Source organism: Pectinophora gossypiella, chromosome 26 (assembly GCF_024362695.1).
Source record: "Pectinophora gossypiella chromosome 26, ilPecGoss1.1, whole genome shotgun sequence".
NCBI classification, from domain to species: Eukaryota; Metazoa; Arthropoda; class Insecta; order Lepidoptera; family Gelechiidae; genus Pectinophora; species Pectinophora gossypiella.
This window is the reverse complement of record NC_065429.1, coordinates 4152614-4171084: the sequence shown is the minus strand read 5'-3', so window position 1 is coordinate 4171084 and position 18471 is coordinate 4152614. Positions and strand designations below refer to the sequence as shown.

Below are 18471 nucleotides of genomic sequence, written 5' to 3'. Positions count from 1 at the left end.
TAACTTAAAATAAAATTAGGAGGTGTCTGCAGAAATCGGGGCCATTATCTAACTACATACTCATCATCATCATCAGCCGTACGACGCCCACTGCTGGGCATAGGCCTCCCCCAAGGATCTCCACGACGATCGGTCCTGCGCTGCCGTTAAAACTCACGAAGGTCCCGGTTCGATCTCTTCGCTATCGTGTGGGTTGTGAGGTGGATTACCAACCTCATCAATCCTGGTGTCAGGGTTATTATTGAGCCGCCAAAGGCCCCTGAAATGGCTCATGTAACGACTACATACTCATACTTTATGTTATGTCAGCTAGAGTAATCGGGTTGTCGATACTTTTCAGTCGTCGCATATTTCATGATTTATTTTTTAAAAATATTTTCGATTCTATATTTTTGCGATAGAAAATTGCACTTGATATTAACGCAGAATATAATGACTAGAATCATCCCCCACAGTATTCGTTACGATGTCACTTACATCCCGTATAAGTACGTACAGATAGTCATACAAGTACGTATGGGTGTTAGTGACACCGTAACGAATACTGAGGGGGATGATTCAGTACATGATTCTGAGTTGATATCAAGCGGAATTTCCTGTCAGAAAAATCACGATTTTTTTTATTATTTTCAGTTCCATAGGTACTTTTGCGACGAAAAATTCCACTTGATATCAACTCAGAATCGTGGTGTGAACCATCCCTCAAAGTTTTCGATACAATGTCACTAACACCATGTATGAATATGCGAAAACAACTATGTTTACTGGTATTAGCGAAACCAGTTTAAATTGCTAGTAACTTATTACTTTACAACTTACATAAATTATTTATCTACACGCTACCAAGATAGGAGGCGATAGAGGCGATATCTTACATAATTATGCTTCAGTATTATTCAATCCTTCGCCCAGTGAACACGTTTCTGCGTTTTATAGAATATTTTACGGTACAATAAAGTAAAATGATTCGAAATAAGAACATACTAAGAGGCCCTACCAATGTGTTTGTGCCAGCAAGGACCAATTTTGGAGAGATACTCATTGAAAAGCTATGGGAGTTCAGGGATAATGTTTGCTTGGTGAGTTTGTTTACCTTTAAGATTGAACTTTGATCGAAATGATTAGCGAGGTGACAATCTGAACTCATGTTTGTTAAAAAACATAACCAACCTCCACGGTTTAATGGTTAGAGCGTAAAACTCACGAAGGTCCCGGTTCGATCTCTTCTATCGTGTGGGTTGTGAGGTGGATTACCAACCTCATCAACCCTGGTGTCAGGATTATTACTGAGCCGCCAAAGGCTCATGTAACGACTACATACTTAGTAGTAACCGGGACCAACGGCTTAACGTGCCCTCCGAAGCACGGATCATCTTACTTTCGGGCAATCAGGTGATCAGCCTGTACTGTTCTAACCAAACTAGGGATCACAAAGTGATTTTTGTGACATGTCCCCATCGAGATTCGAACCCGGGGCCTCTGGATCGTGAGCCCAACGCTCAACTACTGGACTATGGAGGCCAATAGAGCAATGGTTTCCCTCATGCCTTCCGCCCCGCAGTACTCTGTCTGACGTGAGTGGGATGGCGCCCAGAGTAGTCTATTTCAAAGCCGTACTAGGACTCCTGTCCTCCGCCTCTGAATAGTACTGACAGTTAGGCCTCAAACTGGATGACAGCGACAGAGGCGTGGCGGCGGCGGCGGTGCGGGGGGCGACGCGTTCAAATCCTAAGATTTATATTGAAGTGTTCTCGATGGCAGCCGCGCGGGGGGCGGGGTACGAGCGGTGCGGTCTAGTCGAGCGGTGTCTCTGCGTTTGATACTCGCCTTTTTGTTTCCTTTGTTCATTGTAGGGATTCAGATCTTTTGCCCATAATAAATCGTACGAAACAAAAGAACTACAATCGAAAATGCGTTGTCGCCGTTTCGATATCGCGTTTATTTGAGACACAACTCTATACCGCCGCAACACCGCGCGATCTGGCCGCTGGCATCGAGAACGGAACAGCGGCCGCCGCCGCTGTCATCCAGTTTGAGGCTTTACTGCTGCCCTCTGTCAGGTTCCAGGTTACAGTCCCTGTGACTCGCCTCTTCCGTCCTGAATCCTGGACTCTGTCTCCTGAACCCTGGGATTATTACATGCATACAATTAAATAGGTACTTATTTCCAGATAAATGGAGCAACAGATGAAAGAATCACATACGGCGAGATCCTGCAACAGGCGATGAATGTAGCTATCTCCCTCTCGCACATGGGTGTTAGAAAGGGACAGACAGTCGCTCTGTGCTCTGAAAACAGGGTGGAATTCCTACCAGCCGCCATAGGAGCTATATTTGCTGGGGCCATAGTTACTACCGCTAATGTGGCTTATACTCCAGGTTGGTAACTACGTAACATAGCATAACATAACATAGCATAACATAACTATGTTTTTAACACATTACACAACTATGTTTTTTTTTAAAGTACGTCTAGAGCCCTGTACCGAGGTTTTTCTTGCAGCTTCTTTTCCCCGGCTATACAGGTTGTGAGAAGCTGCAGTAGTTTTAGGCGGATGAGACGTTCGTTATGTAAAAATTTACGACTCAAAGTGTAACTATGTTACCTACTGAATAAAGATATTTTTGAATTTGAATTAACATCGCGTCTAAATCCCCGACGGGGTAGGCAGCGGTGTACGGTCACGAGCATTAGGTTGCCTGGAAGAAATTGCTGCATGAGCAATAAGGCCGCCTGTTGTGCTTTTCTGTATATGTTGTCCTTATCTCTGTATTTTGTGTCTATTGTGCTCAATAAAGTATTTTATCTATCTATCTATATATTAATATGTATACACTTTGGTACCATGTCACATTAACTTTTTTGACAAATTGAACTGTAAGTCTCACTAAATGTCAAATATGTTAGTGCGACAGAGTCCTAAAGTGGGTACATTATATTGCCCATGACTGTATAGTACACACATCCTCTATGTTTAAGCATAGAATAAGGAATAATACTACGTATAGAACGGTAGCTCTCCGCTCCCCACCAGCGGCTGAGCTAAGTTTACCTCACCCCCTCGGTCTTACTTCAGTCTTCAATCGTATGGGCGTCAAATGTCACACACACAGATTCGCGTGTACGATAACGTCAATGTGTAGCGTCTGTGTAAAACGAGGTTGTTTGTATGAAGTGATGGGTGTGTGGTTAAGTCCCTTGTAATGGTGGGAGAGCCTATTGCCATTAACCGGGTAGTGATCCCATCTCTATAATTATGAGGAGGTCGGTGGCGCAGCGGTAAACGCGCTCGGTCTGCGATTGTTGAAGTTAAGCAACTTTCGCAAAGGCCGGTCATAGGATGGGTGACCACAAAAAGAAAGTTTTCATCTCGAGCTCCTCCGTGCTTCGGAAGGCACGTTAAGCCGTTGGTCCCGGCTGCATTAGCAGTCGTTAATAACCACAAATCCGCACTGGGCCCGCGTGGTGGTTTAAGGCCCGATTTCCCTATCCATCCATAGGGAAGGCCCAGCAGTGGGGACGTTAATGGGCTGGTGATGATGATGATGATAATTATGAACTTTGTGGTCGGTACATTATGTTATTAACGACCTCCGTGGTCCAGTGCTTGAGCGCTGGGCTCATGATCTGCGGATCATGAAAAAAAAAAAAATGTCCCAAAAAAATCATATCACAAAAAAATACTTTGTAGTCCCTAGTTTGGTTAGGACATTACATGCTGATCACCAGATTGTCCGAAAGTAAGATGATCCGTGCTTCAGAAGGCACGTTAAGCCGTTCGTCCCGTTTACTACCGATAGAAGAAGAATTAGGTATGTTATGTTTTTCTGTTGTAAATATAATTTTATAAGATCTTTTATCTTTATGATTAAATATCAGATAATAATTACAATTTTATAGTAGTTTTATTGTTTTATGTGATAACAATTTAGTGCAAGTCAATAAAGAATGATAAAACATGTTGACAATTGCATAACACCGCGTCTTCTTATCAGTTAATGCCTTCTTACAACTGACATAGAACGAAAGTAGGTACGGTCACGAGCATTAATATGTATACACTTTGGTACCATGTCACATTAACTTTTTTTACAAATTGAACTGTAAGTCTCACTAAATGTCAAATATAGATAGTGCGACAGAGTCCTAAAGTGGGTACATTATATTGCTCATGACTCATGACTGTACACACCTTCGAATTTTATTTTAAGTTATAACTGTCATTTTCTTATCCACCGAAAAGGAAAGACACAATCGATAGGAAACGACATACAATTTATGGAATACACGTCAATTTTAGGCAGTTTAAAGAACCCACTCAAAATTTTATATTAGCCTGCCAGAATTAAGTTGACAGCACACGTCAGACGGCATACCAACGAGATGCCTGTTTTATTCTCCTGGGTTATTCATTCATTCATCTTAAAATTAACAGGCGTCAATCATCCATCCTTTTCCTTTTCGGCGGATAAGAAAATGACGGGTATAAGTAGCTTCGGAGGGCACGTTAAGCCGTTGGTCCCGGCTATTAGCCGTAAAAACACCTCCACCAACCCGCATTGGAGCAGCGTGGTGGAGTATGCTCCGTACCCCCTCCGGTAGATTGAGGGGAGACCTGTGCCCAGCAGTGGAACGTAAATAGACTGTTTATGATTTTTAATGATTATTATTTTTTTGTTTCAGGAGAATTAAAACACGTATTTGGCATATCAAAACCCACAACCATATTCTGTTCGCCGTTTTCATACAAAGCTCATTCAAAAACTTTAAAAACACTCCCTTATTTAAAAAAAGTAATTCTCTTCGGCGAACCAATTCGTGGAACGATAGCTTACAACACTCTAGCGATGCCGAGCAGTAACGCTAATTCTAACGAGTTATTTAACGTTAAAACGAACACGTTATTAAGGAATGTTCGTTACGAAGAGTTTGAAGTGGTAGATGTTAAAGGACCAATGGATACTCTATTCATTCTATATTCTTCTGGGACGACGGGTCTGCCTAAAGGAGTGATGTTGTCACATCTAAATATTTTGACTTGCTGTGCTTTGTAAGTATGGTTTTTGTTTCACGTAACTTATTGTAGGTTTGCCACAGAACTAACTACTTGGCCGGACTTGTAGGAAGCGGTGAAAGCTCCTACCCGGCACAAAATACAAGCTGTAAGAAGCTGCAATAGTTTTAGGCGGATGAGACGTTCGTTATGTATTTGTCGATTCAAAGTGTAACTATGTTAACTACTTGAATTTGAATTTTGGGCCCAGTTGGGCGCGAGCCTCGGCTAACATCACTTTGTTACTATTTGGATATCTACATCTTCTTTTCTTGCGTGGGTTATATTTTAAGGGCTTCATGAGAACAATCTTCTTCTTCTTAGTGTGGGTTGTGAGGTCGAATACCAACCTCATCACCTCTGGTGTCAGGGTTACTATTGAGCCGCCAAAGGCTTCTGACATGGCTTATGTAACGACGACATACTTACATCAATAAGTAGTAACCGGGACCAACGGCTTAACGTGCCTTCTGAAATACGGATCGTCTTACTTTCGGGCAATCAGGTGATCAGCCTGTAATGTCCTAACCAAACTAAGGATCCCAAAGTGATTTTTGTGATATGTCCCCACCGGGATTCGAACCCAGGACCTCCAGATCGTGAGCCCAACACTCAACCACTGGACTACTGAGGCCGTTGATAGTAGATAGATAGATAGATAAAATACTTTATTGAGCTCAATGGACACAAAATACAGAGATAAGGACAGCATATACAAACTAGAAACTAGAATATTAAACAAACTTACCTTTTCGTATGTTCCTTTTTCCCGCAGGCCAGCTTCCAGCGACCCAAAGGTGCTAAGTATGACAGTGATCCCATGGTATCATGTTTTTGGTCTTTGTGGCTCCTTCACTGGCATGGTCACCGGTCGAACGGCCGTCTTCCTGCCAAAATTTGACGTCGAGTTATTCATGAAGACTATTGAGAAATATAAGGTACAGAAGATGAATAAAATAAGTCCTCTAGCCATAGAGGTAGCCAATCAGCTCGCGACACCAAACATTTCAGGACCCCGATACCGACCCCGCCGGCGTAGTCGACGATTTCCCCCAATCAGCGCTTATCGCTATCGACCCGCTAGGGTCGATTAATTCTTTCTAATATTTTTCCTCTCAGACGACGTCTTGAGCCGAGGTTCGCGCCCAACTGGGCACCCTCAGGCCTGTTGTCTTAAAGTTGTGAGAGCCTTCAGCGCTCCCCAATTGTCTGGCCAAGTAGTTAATGCTATCTGCGGCAAATTGTAGAGTCACGTCAAAAAAAAAAAATAGAATCGAACCTGGACCTCCATACCGTGAACCCAACTTAACTTCTTTTATTTTTTAGGTTTACGTAATTACGGTAGTGCCTCCCATAGTAGTGGCAGTATGCAAGTCTCCTCTGCAGTATGATTTGAGCTCCGTGCGCCTGATATTATGCGGCGCAGCACCTCTTCATAAGGATACCATACAGGACATAAAGTTCAAGTACGTATCCTTCACAGGTGTTGACAATTGCAACATAAAAATACCTTTTAAAACACATAATAACGGGTTCTTACCGCGTTTAAGGCTTTTTGGCGGGAAACGGGAACGGGACAGTTGCTTTCTTCATTGAATAATCTAAATAATTAATACGAAGTGGTGGCTTCTTTCACCCTAAGGTTGCCTGGCAGAAATTGCTATTTAGCAATAAGGCCGCCTATTGTACTTATGTTTTTATTCCTATGTTTATGTCCTTTGTATAAGTATGTCGTTGTGCAATAAAGTATTATTGATTGATTGATTGCAGTGGTGTTTTTTGGTTAATGATCGCATTAAACCATCACGCCCAGTGCGGATTGATGGTTATTAACGACTGCTGTCACCCATCCTATGACCGGCCTTTGCGAAAGTTGCTTAACTTCAACAATCGCAGACCGAGCGCGTTAACCGCTGCGCCACCGAGCTCCTCTAATAAATCTTCTTAATTTCAGGTTTCCGAACGCCATCGCCATGCAAGGGTATGGTATGACTGAGATCACTCTTGGAGTCACCAAGGATACCTACGAGGTCGCTCATCTGCACCAGATCGGCAGTGTCGGGCACGTGGTGCCTGGCAGTGTGATTAAGGTAACTGGTTCATTACCTTGGCTACTTTTGTCTTTCTGCCCTAACTCAACTCAAACACCATACTCAAACTCAAGAGTATCCTTATTTTGAGTAAGTAATTTGAGTAAACAAACATATTTGTTTTGGTTATATTTTTACACTTTAAGATACATACATACATAAACTCACGCCCGTAATCCCTAATGGGGTGGGCAGAGCCACAAGCAATCAAAGACAACTTGCAGCCACACACTACACACACACACACACACACACACACACACACACACACACACACACACTTTAACCCTTTGCATTTAAGTGCAAAATCATCATAGTGTTATTATATTATAATTATTCACAGTATGGACATAAAAATAAATATCATAAACATAAATAGCCTATACACGTCCCACTGCTGGGCATAGGCCTCCCCTCAATCAACCGGAGGGGGTATGGAGCATAATCCACCACGCTGCTCCACTGCGGGCTGCTGGAGGTATTTTTACTGCCAATAGCCGGAACCAACGGGTTAACGTGCCCTCCGAAGCACGGATTCAACTTATTTTTTCAGACAAATAGGTGAAAAAATCCAGTTCAATATGGAGAACTGTCAAAATTTAGAAACACTCAACAGTGCTGTCATCTACATTTGAGCTTCTAGTTTTAATCCTCATTATATTTTCCTAGATTGCAGACATAGAAACGGGCAAAGCTCTGGGCCCGAACCAACGCGGCGAGATCAGAGCTAAGGGCCCTCTGATAATGAAGGGTTATGTGAACAAAGACAGCAGCGAAGAGTTTGACGAAGAAGGATTCTTCAAAACTGGTGATGTTGGATACTATGATGACGGTGGCAGCGTCTTTGTCGTGGATCGGTTGAAAGAACTCATCAAGTATAAAGGCTATCAGGTGAGCAGTTGCCCCGATTCCTGCAGACACCTCCTAATCTTATTTTAAGTTATACCCGTCATTTTCTTATTCACCGAAAAAGAAAGCGACGGATGTTTGACAATTTTTAATTTTAGAATGAAATAACCCGGGCGAATAGAATAGGCCTCTCGCTCATATGAAACCAGTTTGACGTGGGTTGTCAACTTAATTCTGTCGGGTTATTGACCCATATAAAATTTTCGAAAAGTTTTTGTGTTCCATAACTTAAAATAAACTTTGATTGTCCGGAATCAGTACCAATATGATTATAACATAACATGTCATAAGCTCACGACTATATCCCAATTGGGGTAGTCAGAGGTGCATCCATCGCAAGATGAACTGAGTACCCACACATCACCGAGCTTTCTGTTAGACCAACGTGATAGGTGAGCCGTATCGCCGTCTATAATGGTCGACCCAACTGTGTTAGTGAAACTGAACTGAGATAAATTGGTCATTGGTGCATCTCCGGGTTCCGACAATAAGGCACGGCAAAAAATACAAATACAAATATACTTTATTGCACCACAACAAAAAGAAATAATCACAAAAGACTTTTACAAATGGCGGCCTTATCGCTCAAAGCGATTTCTTCCAGACAACCGTAAAACGAAAAAGTCTCCTGACTTGACTCACGTTACGACTAAATATTTACTAAGTAATTCGTAGCCGGAACCAAGTGCTTACGTGCCCTCAGAATTTCGGATTGACAGGTAATCTGCGTGCGATTACCTAACCAAACTAAGGATTTTTGTGATTATTTCGCGATCGCGATTCGAACCCGGGGCCACTGGCCCACTAAGGCCGTTAAACTTTAGAATAGTGCCTATTACTTACAATACAATACAACTACACTTTATTGCACCAAAATAAAAATAAATTGACGATTGAGAAAGAGACTTGTGCTGAGTGAGGCCCTTTTATCTCAGGACGTCCACCACCACCTTATGATCATTTCGACTAACATCCTTCTTGCTTTTTTCTAATTGTTTTAGTGGAAATTTGATATGATATTGTTGTCTTTCTTTTTGTGTGTGGCGTCCTTTCATAATAAACTATTTCTATTCTATTCTAAATAATTACCAGAAGACTCAAAACTAGTGGTGTCTTTATTCTATTTGACATTTCGCAGGTACCACCAGCGGAATTGGAAGCAGTTCTACTCCAGCACGAAGGAGTAAAAGATGTAGGGGTGGTGGGGAAGGACAGCAAGGAGGCCGGAGAGGTTCCTGTAGCCTTCGTGGTGGTGCAACCAGGAGCTACTGTGACTGAGGAGGATCTAAAGAAGTTTGTCGCTGAACGGGTACGTGCAATCGAAGCCCACGCATGCGTAATTGCGCGCCGAAAGCCAGTCCATTAAAACACATTCGAAAAATAAAATTACCCATCATAAATTTAATTTGACGGCCTCTTTTGTCCAGTGGTTGAGCGTTGGGCTCACGATCCGGAGGTCCCGGGTTTTAATTCCCGGTGGGGACACATCAAATCACTTTGCGATCTCTAGTTTGGTGACATTACACCTGATTAGTCGGAAGTAAGATGATCCGAGCTTCGGAAGGCACGTTCCGATTACCCGAGGAAGTACCTAGTCACCTCACAACCCATACGATATAATAAAATGGATTTTCAGACCCACGTCAATTGTAAATCCCTGGTTTAGATCCCGGCTCAGGCCCTAAGCCACTGAATTCCACTTAAATGAGTTTGAAGTCATATACATATATATACGATGTCACTAACACCCTGTATAATAGCCGGGATCAACGGCTTAACGTGCCCCCCGCAGCACGGAATCATCTTACTTTTTGAAACAATCATGTGATTCAAGCCTCAAGTCCTTACCGAACAAAGAACGGTCTCACATAGTGATTTCGACAATGTCCCCATCGGGAATCGAACCCGGACCTCCAGATCGTGAGCCTAACTGACCACTAGAATACGGAGGCTGTTACTGCTGTTGCGTTACTGTTGGGTTACTTACAGGTAGGTAACTAAGTACATAGATTACCCAAAGGTTGCCTGGAAGAAATTGCTGCATGAGCAATAAGGCCGCCTGTTGTGCTTTTCTGTAATGTTGTCCTTATCTCTGTATTTTGTGTCCATTGTGCTCAATAAAGTATTTTATCTATCTATAGATTATCTTTGATTTCCAGCTTTCAAATCCGAAGCACTTGCGTGGTGGAGTAAGATTCGTGGAGCAAATACCGAAGAATCCCAGTGGGAAGATCTTGAGGAAAGAATTGAGAGCTATCGTCAGACGAGAGAAGAGCAAACTGTGATATATTACTTAAGTTTTATACCTGTTAAATTATACCAGTAATTTTTATTACAAGTAAGTCAAATGTTATGTTATTTTTTTACTAGAGAAACGGGTGAGAGCTTCCAGCGCTCCCCATTTATCCGGCCAAGTAGTTAATGCCATCTGCGGCAAATCTACAATAAGTCACGTCAAAAAAAAAATACCTACTAGAGAAACCAACCATAGACTAAAGAGTAATATTACGTTAGAACGGCAACACGTTAGAAACGTTTGCTATTAAAAAAAAATATTGTTGTAGTGTTGCCTGGCTGTAACTGTAAATTCCTTTTGTTATTCCTTTTTTGTTTTTTAACTAATACGTATTCCAAATTCTAAATGCATGTTAATTACTTACATAAGTTGTGCACGTCTGTAATTGGTGCAAACACTAGTACTTACTAGCCTTTAAGAAACTTATATTAACTGTTGTGTGTTTGTACTGTTGATGTGCTTATAAGCACATCACCAGCGTCTGAGCTAGGTTTACCTCACCCCCACGGTCTTACTTTGGTCTTCAATCGTATGGGGTATCAGACGTCGTTTTACACAGACACTACACATCGACATTATCGTACACGCGTAACTGTGTGTGTGACGTCTGAGAGTTGTCAATAGGGTAGTGAATATTAAAAAGTGGACTGTATTGGGAAAATTGCGATATACTAAATTTGGGTAAAAAATTGATACTAAAGTGCAACATACAAAATACGACAATAGACGAGAAAAGAGAAAGACTCACCTAGATGACCTGCTGTGACATACGCAGGCTCGAGAACCAACAGCCAGGGAGGCTCCTGCAGTACCTTCAGCTCGCCGACTTACCTCAGATTACTGAGTTAAGTACCTATAACTGTGGCAAAACACTCGAGCGATGGATTGCCTTCCCAATTTAAAGGCACTGTTGCACTAGGAATATTTTCGGAAATTACGACAATGATTCGAAAGATTCAAAAATTATTCGAGGGTCACACGTCTGACCTCTATAACGACAAGAAAGCAAGAAAGAGACGTTCCAAAACTAAATTCTCAAAAAAGTTATTTTCAAAGTTATGTTTGTAATGTTGCCAGGCGAAATATAGTACAATTCTGAACAGGTAGTTTCCAACTAGTCAAATCAGCGTAGAGCAACACGGACCTCCGCGGACCCAAATCAGATAATAATATTATTTATTTAAGTACCACACAAATCACAAACAAGAAGATATGTGTAGTATAATAATTCCTTATTGTATGCTTAACACGTTTTCTGTGCAACTGAAAATAAGTTATCGAGCCCTCACGTGCAATGTTATTTGTCGATAAACTCGTTAGAATTTATGTAGCTCACACTATGGCAAGAAAAAAGCAATCTGAAAACCTCCCGTCTGTCGGATTTTCCCATTTTCCCTAATATTTTTTTTCCAAAATATTTTTTTCCACATATGGGACATGCATTTGAGTTTCAAATTGATTATGCCCCATAGGTGGTTCATACACAGTGAACGTGTTAAGGAGAAAGGTGGGTAAAAAAAATACGTTTAGGTACTCACAGTTATTTCTTCTGTAGTCATTTTCTAACTCCAGGGTCCCTGGAAGCTGGTAATGCACATTTGAATGGATTTTAGACGAGATAATTACGTTTAACACTTATAACACGTTTTTAAAAGTTCTTGTAAAGATACGCGCGCGATGGCGGTGTGTGGACTGATTTTTTTTTTAACTTGGGGGTAGACTTGAGGCGTATTTATCGGAACAGGTAAAAATAACAGGTATGATTAATAAGTACCTGGTTACAATAAATTAAATCATAATAAACATAAAACAATACTTAAAAAATAAGTGCAATAATAATTGTCAAAATATAGTATAATAAATAATAAATTTTATCACTGACTAATCATTAAGTATGTTGTCCTCTCTACCAGTTGCAGTGCCCTTACCGGGTCCATATTCATACTACAATACTAATTACTTCTGTATGTTTATAACGCCACATTTTGTACGAACTCGTGGTATTGTTACGATTTTTTTTTTGTTTTGGTTTTCCCCGAAGGGTAAGGCAAAGGGAACTATGCCCATACAGCCATGTCTTACGTATTTTTTTTCTTGATGATTGATGAAATGATGAAAGATGCTGATGATGAAACCTAAGCCCCTCGGAGTAGACTCCTACTCCGAACCCCAAACGAATTAACTCAAAAGTCCGCATAAACTTTCGAGTTATGAAGCGGCTTCCTGGCACGAAGCGAAAATAGGCAGATACACTTTGTTTATTGAATACTCCTATATAATAACACTCGCGAATGTCTTCCAACTAACTTAATGCGATCATTAACCACAAAACACCACTTCGTATTAATTATTTAGATTATTCAATGAAGAAAGCAACTGTCCCGTTCCCGTTTCCCGCCAAAAAGCCGGTATTGTTACGAGCTAGAACAGTTAGAACCACCTCTTGTTGGTGGTGTTAGTGACACCGTAACGAATACTGAGATTCTGAGTTGATAATATCAAGTGGAATTTTCCGCCGCAAAATTCATGTTTTTTTTTCTTTTAATTATTTTCTGTTACATACTTTTGCGACAGAAAATTCCACTTGATGTCATCTCAGAATCATGGTCACAAATTATCCCTCATCACTAACCTATACATACATACATTATAATAAAATAGTAATAAGTAAGATTATAGGTATATATCATTTCTTTTTGTATTTAATGTGATTGCAATAAAGCATTTGTTGTTCATAAGATTACGCGTCTCTCCCGTTGAGGTAGGCAGACCACGGAATCCCACTTACTACGACCCTGACATCAGTTTTTCTTCCTTCACTCTACTTGGTGGTCGTAAGAACCAAAGGAATTTTGGTCCCTAAATGATTAATCTTAATGTATTTATTTTACGCGTTAATCCACTAACTGTAGTGTCCAGACTCTGGGGTATGGCAATTCATATCAGGAAGTTTTCAAATAAACATTATAACATTACGCCAGTACCTCCAAAGGGGTAGGCAGTAGAGTATAGTATACACACCCTCTCGTCGCCAGCTAGCGAGGACACCAGGGTTGATGAGGCTGGTAATCCACCTCACAACCCACACGATAGTAGTAGTAGTAGCGAGGATATAGCTATGTGTCCCATGTAATAGGGGACGAGTCTATCCAGGCATAAATCCTGGATACCACGTGATATCATCTTTTTTGGGGTTATGTATACGTTTTTACAATAAAATACCAGATCATCATCATCAATTTAAGAGCCACGCTCTTGTCGGTGTAGCATTTTCCATTCCAGTCTATCAAAGGCCAATTCCTTGACTTCCCTATAAGACACGACGTTAACCTTTTCTTTAATCTGTTCCATGTAAGCTCTTCTTGGTCTTCCCCTTCCTCTCTTTCCTTCTATGATGTTTTTAATGAATTCGTCGTGTCTTATTAGGTGTCCAATTATCTTGCCTCTTCTGTCCTCAATAATTCTCAGTATTTGTCTCTTTTCCCTTACTCTTACTAGCACTTCCTCATTTGTAACCCTTTCTGTCCAACTTATTCTTTCCATCCTCCTCCAACACCACATTTCAAAGGCCTCGAGTCTCTCTCTGTCCTTCTGTGTCAGTGTCCAAGTTTCACATCCATAGAGGGCTATACTCCATACGAAGGTTTTGACACATCTTTTTCTGATAGATTTGGCAATCTTAGCCTTGAATATGCACCCTTTGTTATGGAAAGCTTGTATGAAAAATACCAGATAATATTTTAAATTTGTCAGAAAATAAATTTAAAGCTCATGTGAAGCTTACTTTATGTAAAAAAGCTTATTATAAGATTAATGACTACCTAAATGATAAAAATGTCTGGTATTGAATGTGTTCCTCTAGTTATTAAATAACTTGTAATGTATATCCTCATTGGTTTTTAAAAGATGTGTTGCTGTTGCAGTTTCTTGTCATTTCTTCTCCTCAGCCATAACACCTTGCGAAATGACGTAGATTCAAACATGTTACATTGACCTTCAACAAGTTTATCCATGATAATTTTACGTTGAATAAATGATTCTGATTCTATCAACTATCTATAACCCAAACATGAATTCAAACTCAAGTTGAATACAAATAAAACATACATAATACATACGTAAACAGCCTATACACGTCCCACTGCTGGGCACAGGCCTCCCCTCAATCAACCGGAGGGGGTATGGAGCATACTCCACCACGCTGCTCCAAGGCTCCTTGGTGGAGGTGTTTTTACGGCTAATAGCCGGGACCAACGGCTTAGCGTGCCCTCCGAAGCACGGAATCATCTTACTTTTTCGGACAATCAGGTGATTCAAGTCCTTACCAAACAAAGCACAAAGTGATTTCGACAATGTCCCCATCGGGAACCGAACCCAGACCTCCAGATCGTGAGCTTAACGCTCTAACCACTAGACCACGGATGCTGTCAATAAAACAAATAAAACACATAATGTATTACATAATATCGCTATATTGTAGTATGATATAGTGTCGCAATCACGCCAGGTAGCTGTAGGTGTCCTTTTCGCCTTCCGTGCGCTCCAAATACTCCTTCTCTATCAGTATATCGATGCATTTCTGTGAAATAGAATAGTATTGTAGTGCCTGATGCAAAATATTAGCAAATCCTCTGGTTGTGAGAAATCGGAACGCCTAGAGAAAAGTTTATAGCAAAGGTATTGAAAGTTGATAAAATGTATTGCTCTTATTAAAATGCTAGGCGCATTATCTGAATCAATAAATGCAAGTTGTTGTATCACTGTAAAAGTAGTTTATAGTGTTTGACATACATTGCCCTACTTTTGTAAATCATAGATTACAATTGAGTAAAACTTAGATTCGAACTTAATCATCATCTCCATCGCGCTGATGGATGCACTTTCGTGTGTCGTCCCCTACCCCTATGTCCATCCACATTCATACTCGAACTTTCCTCGTTATGTGCCTTTTATCCCTCGTTACATGCTCATACCATGCTAACCTGTTGCTCTTCAATTTCTCACCAACCAGCGCTACTTTCAGACTTCCTATTACACTACCGCACCCACAAGCACCGGACAAGTTGAGGATAGCAAAAAACATCGACCGAGTAAGCTATCCGATAATCGTCTATGCGAAGGTAAACGACTGGTTCGCACCGCGCGATGCGCTGGCGCACTCACACAAACGACAGCTCGCGGTTCCGTTGTCCTCTCACGATACGTCAAGCCAACTGATACAGTGACGGATGATATTTATATATTTATATTATAACGTTCGTGTATATTATTAATGGTGCTAATTCCTGTAAATACCATCTAATTTTATTTTAGGTTATATCTGTCATTTTCTTATCCGCCGAAAAGGAAAGGGACGGGTAATCGACAAGCATAAAATTTATGGAACACACGTCAATTTTAAGCACAAATCTAAAACAACCGTCTAAAAATTCGCCCGGGTTATTCATTTATTTACTCATTCTTCCTAAAATTAAGAGCTGTCAATCATCCGTCCCTTTCCTTTTCGGCGGATAAGAAAATGACAGGTATAACTTAAAGTAAAATTAAGAGATGTCTGCAGGAATCGGGGCCATTATGTATATAAATATATTACGTGTATATATGTATGTGTATGTTTACGTGTTTGTGTGGATGAGTGGAAATGGTATAGTGGATAGAAGTAGGCAGGAGCCCACATCGTATTCTACCAATCTTTTCCATTTTGGTCACACCACATATTTTAACATAACCTAACCTAAAGCGTTTATTAAGCAAAAGACGATTTATTTTGTGAAAATGCGCCAACGAGGATTTCAATATAAGGCGAAGACATGTTATACCTTGATGACAGGTACGCGCGGCTTGAACCGCGAGGACAGCTGGTTGAGCACCTCCACTACCAGATGCTGGTGCTTCAGCGTCTTACGGGTCTTCATTATCCTCACGATCGCCGCCTGTGAATATTTAGTAATTTAATTGGGAGGTTAAAAAGCGTTTAAGCGCAGAATGGCCAATTTGCATAAGGATTTCTGCGTTTGAGGAGCTCGGTGGCGCAGCGGTAACCGCGCTCGGTCTGCGATTGTTGAAGTAAAGCAACTTTCGCAAAGGCCGGTCATAGGATGGGTGACCACAAAAAAAAATTCATATCGAGCTCCTCCGTGCTTCGGAAGGCACGTTAAGCCGTTGGTCCCGGCTGAATTAGCAGTCGTTAATAACCACCAATACGCACTGGGCCCGCGTGGTGGTTTAAGGCCCAATCTCCCTATCCATCCACAGGGAAGGCCCGTGCCCCAGCAGTGGGGACGTTAATGGGCTGATGATGATGGGGGGGGGCGCTGTGTCACCAGGTCGCGGACAACCTATCTCAGTAGAGAATTAGATAAAATTGCAGTAGCCACCCATGACACAATCTGTCGCCCAGAGGGGGGAGGATTGGTCCATGGGGGTCATAGTTATGAGGATCCGCCCATGAATCGAAGAGGTTCTTAAACACATCCCTCTCTGCCGTTCTACAATACAATACAAATACACTTTATTACACCAAAATAAAAAAGAAATAATTATAAAAAGACTCTTAACGTACACGTACGTACGTAACGTACGTGTACGTTATATGTAATATTATTCCTTAGTATATGCTGGATTTGTTTGGTAAGGACTTTTCAGGCTTGAATCACCCGATTGTCCGAAAAAGTAAGATGATTCCGTGCTTCGGAAGGCACGTTAAGCCGTTGGTCCCGGCTATTAGCCGTAAAAACACCTCCACCAACCCGCGGTGGAGCAGCGTGGTGGAGTATGCTCCATACCCCCTCCGGTTGATTGAGGGGAGGCCTGTGCCCAGCAGTGGGACGTATATAGGCAGTTTATGTTATATGCTGGAGTGTTTATAAATGTATAATGTATGTTACCTGTATGAGCATCTTGCGGTCCTCCTCGATGTGTTTGTGCGTGGCCTCCTGTTCCACCTTCAGTTCCGTCTTCAGGGGGATGTTGATGTTCACGCGCAACTTTTTGCTGAAATGAATTCACAAATAGTTTGTTATATGGGTCGTTCTTCTTTTTTATCGACAATAAAAAGACATTTTCTCAATTTATCGGATTTAACATCTTTAAAATTATAACGGCATTAAATATTTTAAAACATCATATAAAGATGTGTCTGTAGAGGACCATTTAGAGGTTCTCTTTATCTTGGTAACATACTTTTCTTTGTAGACACATTCCAAAAAATATTGTGACAGAGTGGTCCTTTTCATCGGAGACAGCATTTTAATTTACCACTCTGTCACAGAATTTTGTGAAAAACAATCAAGCTTCTTTAAGGACTAATTGAGGAACCGATTAGTATTTTGCTTGTATTTTGAGTATAATAAGATAACTATATTTTTGGACAATGGAAACATGAAACAAAATTCTAAAACATAACTTATCAGAAGCAGAACGAAGGACAGATCATTGTCGATAAAAAAGAAGAACGACCCATATAGTATTGTTTTGTGGGTAGGCCCGCTACAAGGTGGACCGACGATCTGGTGAAGGTCGCGGGAAGCCGCTGGATGCGGGCAGCGCAGGACCGATCGTCGTGGAGATCCTTGGGGGAGGCCTATGCCCAGCAGTGGGCGTTGTACGGCTGATGATGATGATGATTGTTTTTTACACAAAAAGTGTTGTTTTTTTATACAAAAAGCACGGAGGAGTTTTTGACATGTATAATTAGTATATTGACATGATTGTATTGTAAATTTGACTATGTATTTAATATTATATCTTTTATTCTAAACTAACAGTGTAATTTAATAACTTTTGGCACGGTCTTACGACTCTATGTTTGCATACCAACTAATTTGGTTAAATGTGTAATAATGTACCCATAAAAATATTATGACATCTGTATTCGCACCATATTTAAAGCAAATAAAGATTACATTTAAGTTTTTAATTTATTGTTATTATTTTTAATATACGGGGTTTTCGGGAGCCGTGGTAGCATAGTTGGTAGAACGCTTGCCTCTCGCTTTGAGGTCGCAGGTTCGAATCCAGCACGTGCCTAAACCAATTATTGTCGAATTCGTTTTCGAATTCATGTTTGGATCATAAATGATTGTCAGGTGCTCAGCGGTGAAGGAAAACACGGGGAGGAAAC

General features: G+C 41.0%; 2 protein-coding genes across 3 annotated transcripts in view; one reads left to right on the top strand and one right to left on the bottom strand.

Moving 5' to 3' along the window:
* The first annotated feature begins 900 nt into the window (after positions 1–900).
* LOC126378403 (uncharacterized) lies at positions 901–10406 on the top strand. Its single transcript, XM_050026741.1, has 9 exons — positions 901–1079; positions 2172–2379; positions 4685–5051; positions 5830–5992; positions 6381–6520; positions 7009–7144; positions 7814–8035; positions 9192–9362; positions 10213–10406. Exons 1-9 carry the CDS (start codon positions 963–965, stop codon positions 10336–10338), a joined length of 1650 nt encoding a protein of 549 aa, XP_049882698.1. The 5' UTR covers positions 901–962; the 3' UTR covers positions 10339–10406.
* A 4397-nt stretch (positions 10407–14803) lies between these two features.
* LOC126378363 (cullin-1) overlaps positions 14804–18471 on the bottom strand; it is a 51150-nt gene continuing 47482 nt past the window's right edge. For both annotated transcript variants that reach the window (XM_050026649.1, XM_050026648.1), the window contains exons 19-21: positions 17237–17342; positions 16169–16282; positions 14804–14928 (exon numbers count right to left, since the gene is read on the bottom strand). In XM_050026649.1, coding sequence (XP_049882606.1) covers positions 14848–14928; positions 16169–16282; positions 17237–17342 — 301 coding nt within the window. In that variant the 3' untranslated portion in view covers positions 14804–14847. The remainder of the gene's footprint in view (positions 14929–16168; positions 16283–17236; positions 17343–18471) is intronic.

Coding starts and splice junctions, on each gene's coding strand:
- LOC126378403 (XM_050026741.1), top strand. CDS start 963: ATGATTCGAAATAAGAACATACTAAGAGGCCCTACCAATGTGTTTGTG. Junction 5,052..5,829: donor ATTTTGACTTGCTGTGCTTT/GTAAGTATGGTT, acceptor TTTTTCCCGCAG/GCCAGCTTCCAGCGACCCAA. Junction 8,036..9,191: donor TCAAGTATAAAGGCTATCAG/GTGAGCAGTTGC, acceptor GACATTTCGCAG/GTACCACCAGCGGAATTGGA.